This window comes from Vulpes vulpes, chromosome X (assembly GCF_048418805.1).
Source record: "Vulpes vulpes isolate BD-2025 chromosome X, VulVul3, whole genome shotgun sequence".
NCBI classification, from domain to species: domain Eukaryota; kingdom Metazoa; phylum Chordata; class Mammalia; order Carnivora; family Canidae; genus Vulpes; species Vulpes vulpes.
This window is the reverse complement of record NC_132796.1, coordinates 49,732,678-49,746,468: the sequence shown is the minus strand read 5'-3', so window position 1 is coordinate 49,746,468 and position 13,791 is coordinate 49,732,678. Positions and strand designations below refer to the sequence as shown.

Here is a 13,791-nt window from a genome sequence, read left to right as displayed (position 1 = left end):
CACACCAGTCAGAAGGACAAAAATTAACAACTCAGGAAACAATAGATGTTGATGAAGATGCAGAGAATGGGAACCCTCTTATACTGTTGGTGGGAATGTAAATTAGTGCAGGCAATCTGGAAAACAGTATAGGAATTCCTCAAAAGTTAAAAATAGAACTATCCTATGACCCAACAAGTACACTACCAGATATTTTTCCAAAGGATACAGACTTAGTGATTTGAAGAGGCAAATGTTTATAGCAGCAGTATCCACAATGGCCAAAATATGGAAAGAGCTCAGATGTCCATTTAATAAATGAATAGATAAAAAGATGTGGTATGTACACACACACACACACACACACACACACACACAATGGAATATTATTCAGCAATCAGAAAGAATAAAATTTTGCCATTTGCAATGACAGGGATAGAACTTGAAGGTATTATGCTAAGCAAAATAAGTCATTCAAAGAAAGACAAATACCATATGATTTCACTCATATGTGGAATTTAAGAAACAAAACATATGAACAAAGGAGAGGGAAAGGAAAAATAAAATAAGATAAATACAGAAGGTAAGGCAAAGCATAAGAGACTCATAACTATAGGAAACCAAGTGAGGATTTTTGGGAGGTGAGTCAAGGGATAGGGTAATTGGGTGATGGGCACTGGAGAGGGCACTTGATGAGATGAGCACTAGGTGTTATACTACATGTTGGCAAGTTGAATTTAAATTAAAAATGTAAAGGGATCCCTGGGTGGCGCAGCGGTTTGGCGCCTGCCTTTGGCCCAGGGCGCGATCCTGGAGACCCGGGATCAAATCCCACATCGGGCTCCCGGTGCATGGAGCCTGCTTCTTCCTCCGCCTGTGTCTCTGCCTCTCTCTCTCTCTCTCTCTGTGACTATCATAAATAAATAAAAATTTTTAAAAAATGTAAAAAAAATTATGAGACAAACAAAAATGGAAACACACTGTACCAAAACTTATGCAGTATAGTAAAAGCTGTTCTAAGAAAGTTTATGGTGTTAAATACCTACATTAAGAAAAAAAAGATCAGAAATAAACAACCTAACTTTACATATTAAGGAACTAGAAAAAAAACAAAATAAGGCCAAAGTTAGCAGAAAGAAAGAAAAAGTAAATATCACTGTGGAAATAAAGAAAATAAAGATTAAAAAACAATAGAAAAAATCAAAGAAATTGAGTGTTTTTTAAAACAAACAAATAAAATTGAAATGTATTAGACTAGGGAAAAAAAGAGAGAAGATTCAAATAATATAAATGAAAGAGGAGGCATTATAACTGATAACAGGGGATCATAGAGACAACTGTGAACAATTAAATGCCAACAAATTGAATAACCCAGAATAAATGGGTAAAATTCTAGAAATATATAAGCTATCAAGACTGAATTATAAAGAAATAGAAAATCTAAACAGACCAATACTGAGTAAGGAGATGGAATCAGCAATTGAAAACCTCCCAACCAATAAAAGCTTCACAGCCTAATGTCTTCACTGAAGAATTCTACCAAACATTAATGAAGAATACCAATCCTTCTTAAATCCTTCCAAAAACTTCAAGAAGAGGGAGCAATCATATCCCATTTTTTTAAAAAAGATTATTTTTATTTATTTATTTATTTATTTATTTATTTATTTATTTATGAGAGACAGACAGAGAGAGAGAGAGAGAGGCAGAGACACAGGCAGAGGCAGAAGCAGGCTCCATGCAGGGAGCCCGACGTGGGACTCCATCCTGGGTCTCCAGGATCACGCCCTGGGCTGAAGGCGGCGCTAAACCACTGAGCCACCGGGGCTGCCCATATCTCATTTTATGAGGCCAGCATTACCTTGATACCAAGCCAAACAAGGAAAATTGGTAGGCCATTATCCCTGATGAATATAAATGCAAAAATCCTCAGCATAATACTAGAAAACTGAATTCAACAGCAGATTAAAACAATCTTACACCATGATCAAGTGGGATTTATCTCTGGGATGGATAAAAGTATGGTTCAATATAAATAAAACAATAAATATGACACATCATATTGATAGAATTAAGGATAAAAATTATATGATCATTTCAGTAGATACAGAAAAAGCATATTTATCAATAGTATTTCATGATAACAGTTCTCAATAAATTAGGTACAGAAGGAATGTACTTCAATATCATAAAGGCCATATATGACAAACCCACAGCTAACATTATACTCAAAGATGAAAAGCTGAAAGCTTTTCTTCTAAGATCAGGAACAGGGATGTCCCCTGTCTCCACTTTTATTCAGCATAATACCGTAGTCCTAGGCAGAGAAGTTAGCCAAGAAAAGGAAAAAAGAAAAGCATCCAAGTTAGAAAGGAAGAAGTAAAATTAGACAATTTGTTTGTAGATGATATGATCTTATATAGGAAAAACTCTAGGGATGTCTAGGTGGCTCAGTAATTGAAGCATCTACCTTCTGGGTCAGGTCATGATCCCTGGGTCTTGGGACAGAGCTCCATGTTGGGCTCTCTGCTCAGTGGGGAACCTGCTTCTTCCTCTCTCTTTGCTGCTCCCCCTACTTGGGTTCTCTTGTGTCTCTCTCTCTCAAATAAATAGATAAATAATTTTTTAAAAAAGAAAAGAAAAGCTCTAAAGACTCCACCAAAAGACTGTTAGAACTAATAAGCAAATTCAGCAAAGTTCAGAATACAAAATCAACTTTGGTTATATACTAACAGTGAACTATCACCAAAAAAAGAAATTGAGAAAACCATCCCATTTACAATAGCATCAAAAAATGCTTAGGGATAAATTTATCCAAAGAACTAAAGACCAGTGCACTGAAAATTAGAAGGCATTGCTGAAAGAAATTGAGAAAAACATAAGTGGAAAGATATTCCATGTTCATGTATTGGAAGAATTAATATTGTTAAAATGTCCATACTACCCATAGCTATCTACAAATGCAATGCAATTCTATGTATTTGAGTTTTCCAGATTCCACATATGAATGAAATCATGCGGTTTTTTTCTTTCTGTGTCTGCCTTACTACCCTTAGTATAATGTCTTCTAGGGTTATCCATATCATTGCAAATGGCAGGATAGCTTTCTTTTTTAAGGCTGAATAATATTCATATGTGTGTGTGTGTGTGTGTGTGTGTGTGTGTATCACATTTTGTTTATTCATTCATCTGTTACAGATACTTAGGTTGTTTCTATATCTTGTTATCTTTTCAATTTTTGCCATCATTAGTGGATGTGAATAGATATTCCTTTAATTCTTATCACTTCCCACTTGAGGTACATAAATTGAGATCCATTTCATAGTGAAATCATTGGATGCTCAGAGAGGGTAAGTAGTTTGCTCAATCCACATAGTTTCTCAATGACAGAGCAGTAACTTGCATCCATCTCATTCCAGAACTCAGTTGTCTATGATATGGTATCTAAACACTCTTCTGAGAAGCAATCAATCCTACTCACCAGTGTTCTTTACTAGTAGCATTTCATTATTTTACCCCCAAACCTCTTATTCCCCTCATATAGCGTACTTCAGTGAGTCTTTTCACCGTCATGGACTCCTTCCTGCCCACATGTCTAAGCACTGTCCATTCCACTCTTCAACATCCCTTGAATCTGTCTCTCTTTGCTGCTGCTATTCTAATTTAGATCCTTGTCATCAGAAATCTCCTATCTGGTCTCCCTACCTCTAGTCTCTCTAGTCATTTTTAATAATGAACCTAAAGTGATATTCTAAAAATACATGTGATAATGCCACTTCTCTATCAAAAAAAAAAGGGGGGGGGGGAACCCTGGGTGGCGCCTGCCTTTGGCCCAGGGCGCGATCCTGGAGACCCAGGATCGAATCCCACATCGGGCTCCCGGTGCATGGAGCCTGCTTCTCCCTCTGCCTGTGTCTCTGCCTCTCTCTCTCTCTGTGACTATCATAAATAAATAAAAATTAAAGAAAAGGGGGGGGCCATAGTCCTATTCCTGAACATGGCATTCATACAGCCCCAAGCCCCCTGGACAACCTCATCTCCAACTACCCACAGTTTTCATCTAAAATTGGTTCTTGTGCTCAAGCCACACAAAACTTTATTATTTTACATTTTCTTGGGTGAACTAGGAGATTTCACTCCTTCAAATTGTTCTGTCTGAAATTCCATTTCCCCCTTTTTTACCTATTATAATCCTTCAAGGCCCAGCTCAAATGTTACCTCTTTTACGTAATCTTCAGCCTGTCTGGACAGAATTATCACTGTCCTCCTCATAGCACCTATTTTCATGATTCTACTTTCATTGGAATTGATGTATTTATCCTGCTGCACTAAAATGTTACATCTCAAAACTTCTCCCTATAACTTACCCACACATAGGAGAGAGGCTTCCAGTTGGCTACTTGCCTATTTGTGAGGTCTCCTTGTCAATCCTGATTAATTCTCAGTTTTCTGCAGTTTCTGAAGCTGGTCTATATGTTTTCTTGTGGAAATGGATGGCTGGTTAAAAAAAGAGAATGATACTAAATTTTTGTTACCTGATAGGAAGAATAAACTCTCTCTTCAGAAAGTGTGGACTCTGGAAACAGATTTTAAACTTTGAAAATTGGCTCTGTCATATTAGTTTTGTGACATTGAGCATCCCAGTGCCTTAAACTCCTTATCTATAAAATGGGACTAATAAGAATTCACTACTTTATAAAGTAATTTTGAAGATAATGGTGAGGTAATCCATGTGAAGTATTTACAGCAGGGCCAGACACAGAGAAAGTACTCAAATAATAATATCTGTTACCATTATCATCACTGTCATTATTATCATTACTGTTTTATCATTTTGTCAATAATAATTCAGCATATTCCAGAACCTAGAAATAGTTTCCATTGACAGAGGTTCTCATTCCAAAGTCACGGTTGCTGCTGTCATTCCATTCCCTATTTCCTTGAGTCAGGAAAATATCCTTTCCCATGTGGAAGTTAGTGGCCTCTCAGACTGTTTATGTGGATTATCTTTATGAGATTGGACTTCCATTACTGTATTGAGATGATTACAATGCTGTTATGGTCTGTAGGGCATAGCTAACCCCTGTGGTGTCTTTTAAAGTAGGGCAGGGATGAAATTTCCTAGGGTCTTTCTCCTAGAAGAAAGTATTCAAATAGAAACATGTAACTGAGATGTTGGGCCTAAAGCACGTAAGAGAAGAAATTCATGTCACTGTTCACTTCATTGTTCTGAAAGGGTAAATATGCTTAAGGTTACTCCTAAATGCTGGAGGTTTACAGGTGGCCTCTGCCTTAAGGCATATCCTGGAAGCACATGATCTAGTTATATGGCTTTTTTGTGCTTATTCCCCTACTATTGTTTGTCAGCCTTTGGTAAATTTTGTTTGAATGGTCTAGTCTGATGGCGTTTGTGCTAGGGATAATACAAGCAGGGCTATATATCTACCTTGGTACAGAGTAGGGAAACTACAGAAGGAATCTTTTTGGCCCTTATCCCTATAATGGTGGCAGTAGTGATTGGTGACAGGTTCTCAAGGAGAAGAAAGCTCTCTGGGGGAAAAATGCTTTACAGCAAGACATAGCCCTTCCTTCTCACATAAAAACTCTTGCCTCACTACCCTCTTAGAGCATAATAGCATAAATGACAACTAACAATTATATTATAGAGTTATTTATTATGTCTCAGGCATTGAAATAAGTATACCATCTTATGTAACCCTCACTACCACCTCATGAAGTAGGTACTATTATTATTCTCATTTTACTGAGGAGAAAACTTGAGGTATAGAGACATTATGAACTTGCTCAAGGTCCTAGAGTAGATAAGAAACAGAACTGAGGGGATCCCTGGGTGGCTCAGCAGTTTGGCACCTGCCTTCAGCCCAGGGCGTGATACTGGAGTCCCGGGATCAAGTCCCACGTCAGACTCCTTGCATGGAGCCTGATTCTTCCTCTGCCTGTGTCTCTGCCTCTCTCTCTCTCTCTCTTTCTCTCTCTGTCTCTCATGAATGAATGAATAAAATCTTTTTTAAAAAATAAAATAAACAGGGATCCCTGGGTGGCGCAGTGGTTTAGCGCCTGCCTTTGGCCCAGGGCGCGATCCTGGAGACCCGGGATCGAATCCCACATCAGGCTCCCGGTGCATGGAGCCTGCTTCTCTCTCTGCCTATGTCTCTGCCTCTCTCTCTCTCTCTCTGTGTGACTATCATAAATAAACAAAAAATTTAAAAAATAAAATAAAATAAAATAAACAGAACTGAAATTCAGATCTGGCTACCTGACTCCAAAGCCTGCATTTCTTTTAACATTTTACTATGAAGAGTTTCAAACATAACCAAAGTTTTAATGAAAAAAAGTATAGCAGGACTTTTTAAAACCAAAATTACAATGCCATCATCATATCTGAAAGAAAACAAAACAAATAATAATTTCTTTTTTTTCTTTATTTGTATATTTTTTATTGGAGTTCAATTTGCCAACATATACTGTAACACCCAGTGCTCATCCCATCAAGTGCTCCCCCTCAGTACCCATCACCCAGTCACCCCAGCCGCCCCCCCACCCACCTCCCTTTCCACTACCCCTTTTTCATTTCCCAGAGTTAGGTGTCTCTCATGTTCTGTCATCCTCTCTGATATTTCCCACTCATTTTCTCTCCTTTCCCCTTTATTCCCTTTCACTATTTTTTATATTCCCCAAATGAATGAGACCATATAATGTTTGTCCTTCTCTGATTGACTTACTTCACTCAGCATAATACCCTCCAGTTCCATCCACGTTGAAGCAAATGGTGGGTGTTTGTGGTTACTAATGGCTGAGTAATATTCCATTGTATACATATACCACATCTTCTTTATCCATTCAACTTCCGATGGACACCGAGGCTCCTTCCATAGTTTGGCTATTGTGGACATTGCTGCTATAAACATTGTGGTGCAGGTGTTCCAGCATTTCACTGCATTTGTATCTTTGGGGGTAAATCCCCAGCAGTGAAATTGCTGGGTCATAGGGCATATCTATTTTTAACTCTTTGAGGAACCGCCACACTATTTTCCAGAGTGGCTGCACCAGTTCACAATCCCACCAACAGTGCAAGAGGATTCCTTCTCCTTTCTCCACATCGTCTCCAACATTTGTTGTTTCCTGTCTTGTTAATTTTCCCCATTCTCACTGGTGTGAGGTGGTATCTCATTGTGCTTTTGATTTGTATTTCCCTGATAGCAAGTGATGCAGAACATTTTCTCATGTGCTTGTTGGCCATGTCTGTGTCTTCCTCTATGAAATTTCTGTTCATGTCTTTTGCCCATTTCATGATTGGATTGTTTGTTTCTTTGCTGTTGAGTTTCATAAGTTCTTTATAGATCTTAGATACTAGAACTTATGAAACTCAACAGCAAAGAACGTTATCTAGTCACTGTTCATTCTCCTGTCATTTTTTTTAAAAAAATTCAGGATCCAAATAAGATATATGCATTACAATTGCTCGACATGTTTCTCAAGTCTCATTTAGCCAACTAGAACCACTATTCTTAACCTCCGCACTCTAATCTATGTTTTCTATTATGAAGAAAGGTGACAGTTTCCTTACAGCAGGAGTTCTTAATCAGGAGCTAACATTTTTAAGGGACTCTGAATCTCTTAAAATTAGTTTTAATTTTTTTCATATATTTGTATAGTAAATTTGTCTAGGGAGAGTATCCTTAGCTCTCATTAGAGTCTCAAAGCTTTAAGTAAGAATCAGAACTGAAAAACAGGAATAATTGTCACAAGAAATTGTGGACCACAAAAGCTAAGGGAAGAACATAAAGTAGCTAGTTGGAGGTTTCTTTATGAGGATGGAGAATGAAGTTAAATTCTGTTAAGTTTATTAACTTTAAATTTGAGAGGCTTTAACAAATTACTTTTGAAAGAAATAGAAATAGTTAAGGATTAACTGATGTCTCTTTGGAAAGAATTATAATTGAGGACTCTTAAGTCCCATTTAAGGTATATATCCCTTTGAATAAAGCATCTTGGCATATTATGGTTTTATTGGATTGTGGTGGTAAAAATCAAACTCAGATCTTGAACTGAATTCCTGTTTGATGGGATCTGTGACTCCACATCGATTGAGGTAGGTAGAGATTGATTTTGCAAGATATCAGTGATTTGTTCCACAATAATACCTCCCTTGAAAATGTATAAAATTCTTCAATATTATGTGTGCATGTATAAAAATGAAATGATAATAAAATTAGCATTAATCTTCCCTCTTTGCACCATCTTTTCCTAGATGATATCCAACATCAAACACCAAATGGTATTATCACAAGCAGTATAGAACCCTCCAAGCTTCCACAGCACCCCAAACTGCCTTTTCAGAGGAGTGGGGAAACTGACACTGGGAGAAAGTCTCCAAGCATCAGGCCTGTTTCAGATGGCAAGTTGGAGTCCTGTCCTGAAGTGGATGTGGGGAAGTTGGTGTCTAGGCTGCAAGACAGAGGGACCAAGGCCATACCAAAGGCTACCAACGGACCTGTGACAGGCTCTGGGCCCACTAAAACCCCCTCCTTCCACATAAAGAGACCAGCTCCTCGGCCCCTGGCTCACCACAAGGAGGGTAAGTGCTTGGGAATCCCTTTGGAATCAGAATTGAAACCAATTATTTTGTACCTTAAGATGTTTCTGAGGTTGGAGATATTTAAGTAGGAATCTGTGTCCAGTTTACTACCACTAATAGTGGTATGGTGGGTAAGAACATAAAAGCCATTCACAATAATCACTAGAGTGTAAACTTAATGAGGGTGAGGATTTGAGGCCTATTTATTTACCTCTATATCCCAAGTGCTTAGAACAATGCCTGATAGTCAGAAGGTAGGCATTTATTATTAGTAGAATAAATTAACAATAATGATTTTTTATCAATATTATTATTGCTGCTGTTGACATTAACTATGTCCCTGGCACTGACAAACTATTTTCGATCCTCACAACCTTGCTGTGAAAAATGTATTACTATTTTTTGTCCTACTAGAAAACTGAGGATCTTTGGCTAAGTGACTTGCCAAAGGTTCACAGCTACTAACTGGCAGAACTGGGATCTCAATTTTACCTGTGTTATTTCCAATAAGGCAGAACTTTCACTTTACCTTCCTATAAGAAGCTTTGAAGTGGTGAACTGATGGTTTCTCATTCTCATTTTTCAGATTAGTCAAAATAGGGACAAAGGGGCACAACTTCTGAAAAACTCTGGACTTTTTAAATTACAAATTCAAGATGTGGCTGACTTTGGTAAATTTTATTGGAGACTCATGTTTGGAGATTGAGGCTAATCCAGAAGGTATCTGGAGAGGGTAAATAATTCTATGAAGATAATACAGTATAATGGATAGAATAAGGACTTTGATATCACAGAGGCTTAGATTCAAATTATGGATCTTACTTTCTATCTAGCTAGATGACCTTCTTAAAATGTGCCTTGTTTTTTATCCTGTCCTTTTCCAGACTGGATTTAAGGCTTTCACAATATAGAAAATGTAAGAACTTAAAAATAGTAAGAATAATTAATTCAACAAGTACTTATTGAGTACTTATTGAGTACAACCCCATTCTAGGTGTTGAGAATATAAGAATTAATAGGCCATACAAAGTCCCTGCTCTCTTGAAGCATATATCAGAGTTTAGCAAACTATGGCCTTAAGTGATTGAAAACAATCAAAAGAAAAATAATATTTCATGACACATGAAAATTATATGAAATTCAAGTTTCTATATCCATCAGCAGAAATACACCCCTCATTTCATATTGTCTAAAGTTGCTTTCATACTAAAACAGCAGAATTAAGTAGTAGCAACAGAGATCTTATGAGCTACAAGTCCTAAAATATTAGCTATCTAATACTTTACAGAAAATGTTTGTTGATTTCTACCTTAGATTCTAGAGAGTACAGGTGAGAAAAAGTGAAGCCAAGAGAGGGAAAATAGGTAGGATAGTAGGGATATGGAAAGAATGGAGTTAGTACACAAAATGTTTGCTATGAAGACTTACACATTTACTGCAGCAGCATCACAGATTTGGCTCCAAAATTTCTAGAGAAAATGAAAAGAGAAAGAACTTAATGGTTATATTAATCCATGTTCTTGGGGGCACCTGAGTGGCTAATTTAGTTAAGCATCGGCCTTTGGCTTAAGTCAGATCCTGGATCAAGGCTAATGGCGGGCTCCCTGCTCAATGGGGAGTCTGCTTCTTCCTCTCACTCTGCCCCTCTCCCTACTCATGTTTTCTCTCACTCACTTACTCTCTGTCTCTCAAATAAATAATAATATCTTTAAAAAATATTTTTAAATAAATAAATAAGTATATGTTCTTAAGGTAACAATAAGCAAATTGTTTAAATAAAGCAAAACATCCATTTTTGAGACCAGAGAATACTTCTAAGAAGCATTTTCTCTCAAGGATTTTTGCATATAAAAACCAATATAGGATGATGGCATTGTCTCAGAGCACAATTCAGTAAAAGCCATTCTATGGGAGTCTATAAGATTTCCACTAAATAACTAACTCTGTGAATTCTTTGGCTTGACCCACTGATGCATTTGTCTGTATGATTAATAGTTAAGTTATTTAATCTCTGCACACCTTGGTTTCTATATCCATAAATAGGAGAAATAGCTCATCCCACAGAATTATTGCTAGGGTTAAAAGAAATAACAAAATACCTGCCATATAAACTATTAAAGATATGTTACATAATTCCATTTCCTTGCCCTCCCCCTTCCTAAGATTCGCTTATTCAGGGAAATAACCAATTAAGGCCAGACTTCTATATAGACACTGCTTCAATTTATAAGTCATGTGTTGATCTTCACATCAGTCTGGTAAAGAGTTGGGTAACTCAAATTATATTCATCACAGTGAAGTTTGTCTTGCCTGCTGCCAAGTCTTGGGGTCAGCCAGATCCTATAAACTGAGCACACACAGTAATTTAGCCCTCCCTAACCATTGTCTACTGCAAAGTTAAATTTCAGAGGCATTCCCCTTTCCTGTTCCTCCACAGTCCTGCTCCAGACTGCTGGCAGGAACTCATAGTTTCAGTTAATGTAAATACTGATCTTACTATCCAGTATTAGCCAGACTATCTAAATTTGGGCCACATCATTGCCTAGTTTTGCTTTCTACCTTAAATCAGTGAACAACAGGCTAGTGTGATGCCACTCTTTTCAAAGCTCCAAGCCTCCAGCCTTAGCCACAGAAAACAAAACTGAGGTAGTGTTCTGGCTTTGGTGGAAAATTAGCCAAACTTCTGATGTAGTTGCCTCTTTGTTTTGTTTGTTTGATTTTTCAAGTTTTTGTTTAAATTCCATTTAGTTAACATATATTGTAACATTAGTTTTAGGAGTAGCATTTAGTTATTCATCACTTACATATAATACCCAGTGGTCCTCATAAGTACCTTCCTTAAAACCCATCACCCATTTAGTCCATCACCCACCATCTGCCATCCAACAACCCTCAATTTATAGTTAAGAGTCTTTATAGTTAAGAGTCTGTTTTGTGGTTTGCCTCTCTCTTTGTTTGCCCTTTGTTCATGTGTTTTGTTTCTTAAATTCTACATGTTATTTTATATATATTTATGTATATTTTATATAAAAATATAAATATATATACTTATATATAATTTATAGTTACATATAATTTATAAATAATTTGTATTTATATATAATTTATATATATATATAAATCAATATCATTTGGTGATATAATTTTGTCAAGGGCTCCTTTCTGTTCCAGACATAGAATTGGATACTTTCCCTTTTCCTATTGCATCTAATAATTGTGATATGCCTATGAAATAGGGTTTTCCCCCTCATTTCACATTCATTTCCCCATTAAGGAAAAACTGAGGCTTAGAGAAGTGAAACAACTTCCCAGAGTCACACATATTATAAGATATAGAGACGGAGCTTGAACCTTGGCTTCTTGAGTACCACATTTTTATGTCTTAAATGGCTTTAGCTATCTTCTCCTTCCTATTTTCTAAGGGGCATTAGCTTTGAGGAGAGCAAAAGTATATAAGCCAGCATCTTGTCTTCCTTTGATATCACTGCCTCTAACCAGGCCTAGCTTTGGAGAGGACTTTTGTGTCATTTCTACAAAGGAACTTAGGACCTTTCTTTGGAGAGTAGGATGGGGAAGATATATATTTACATGCATTTGTTTGTATTCAGACATAGTGTTACGCAATGGGAGAGAAAAGGATGAAAGGCCATGGTCCCTGCCCTCCAAAGGTTTATGGTGAGGCTGACATATAAGCAATCAGTCCTAGTCTGGTGTGTTCCATGTTCTGATGGGGGTGAGAATAAATTCCAGTGGGAGCATGGGGCAAGGAGCCCTTCACTCTGTCTCAGGTTCTGATATAAAAGTGAAGAATATATCCACACTGGATACCTATAATATATATGTTCAGGGGCCTTTCTTAGCTCTTTCCTTTGTCTTGACTAGAGAGAAAAGACTGCATTCTGATGGCATGTTTTAGGGTTTGGAGAAAAAGTGCTTGTAAGGCCTTACTTGCCACAGGACCATCAGTTCTCCACTGAGGTAACTATCACAATGAGTAGCGTTTGCATCTGCTCCAGAAGTATTAGAAACAGATCTGTTTCTGCAATAATTGGCTGTGCTGGCCTTATCCACATTTGCTTGTTTGGATTAGTTATGCTTTAGTAATCCACTGTGTTTTGTTTTCATTCTCTTCCATTCCTGGAGCCTAACTCTTAAATGATCCAAAAGAATAATTGGCAACTATAAAGAGGAGAGGCTTTCAGGTGAGCATGGCAGAATTTCATAGAAAGTAAGAAATGACAAGCTGCAGAATCTACAAGGAGAAAGAACTTCCTCTTATTGTGCTCTCAGGTGGCATATAGATGAATATAAGGAAAGGTAGAAGAAAGTTGTTTAAGGTTGAAGACTGATGGCCATGAGGTACTAAGAAATCAACAAGTTCTAAGATTGGTTATGGCCATTTTACAGAGAATGGGGAGGGAGAGAAGAGGTTGGGTTGGAGGGGGAAGTCAAATTTGTACTAAAAGTAGGTTGCAGACCAAAGTTAAAAAGAAATTAGGAGGAAGTATTGTTTGGTAGAAAGATCATTGGCTCAGAATGCTTAGTGAAGTCTCAGATGTAATAGGCTTCAGAGTCTTCCAGGTGTGATTTTGAATCCTAGCTCTGCCTCAGAGCTGTGAGACCTTTGGCAAGCCACAATCTCTCTGAGTCTTAGTTTTCTCATTTGTAAAATGAAGATAATAATTATGCCCATAGGATTGCTGCAACAATGGAATGAGGTATCTATTTGCTTGGCACATGAGTACGCAGTAAGTGGTAGCAGTTGTTTTGCTTTTATAGGAAGCTAGTACTAGCTACATAATCTTAGATAAGCTTAACTTCTTTGAGCCAGTTTTATTAACTGTAAATGGGGACAATGCCTACATTGTAAGAAACCTTTTTGTGAGTATAAAGTAAGATTAAGTATAAAATACTTTTATACAATAATACAATAGAAGTTCAAAAAATCATATTGCTACTGGATGGATAACAACCTCTCAGGAAATTGCAGCCATAGAAAATGGTACATGTTTACTCTTCTGTATTTTAGAGCCTATGAGAAGCCTCAAGCCTCAAATGTAGATGTCATCAAAGAGCTCAGAGCTACTCTTTCTACCCTCAAACTTTCTCTGACCTTGTCAAACACTGAGAAAGAGGAGAACCATTGTTGAGGAGAAGGGACAAGAAAGGATTTTAGCCATCCCTTAAGGTCCACCTCAAGTCCTATTCCTTCT

The 13,791-nt window shown here is 37.3% G+C and overlaps 1 protein-coding gene across 8 annotated transcripts in view; it reads left to right on the top strand.

Moving 5' to 3' along the window:
* OPHN1 (oligophrenin 1) overlaps window positions 1-13,791 on the top strand; it is a 575,184-nt gene that overhangs the window by 500,058 nt on the left and 61,335 nt on the right. For all 8 annotated transcript variants that reach the window (XM_072744551.1, XM_072744552.1, XM_072744553.1 and 5 more), the window contains one exon: window positions 8,252-8,578. In XM_072744551.1, the coding sequence (XP_072600652.1) occupies window positions 8,252-8,578 (327 nt within the window). The remainder of the gene's footprint in view (window positions 1-8,251; window positions 8,579-13,791) is intronic.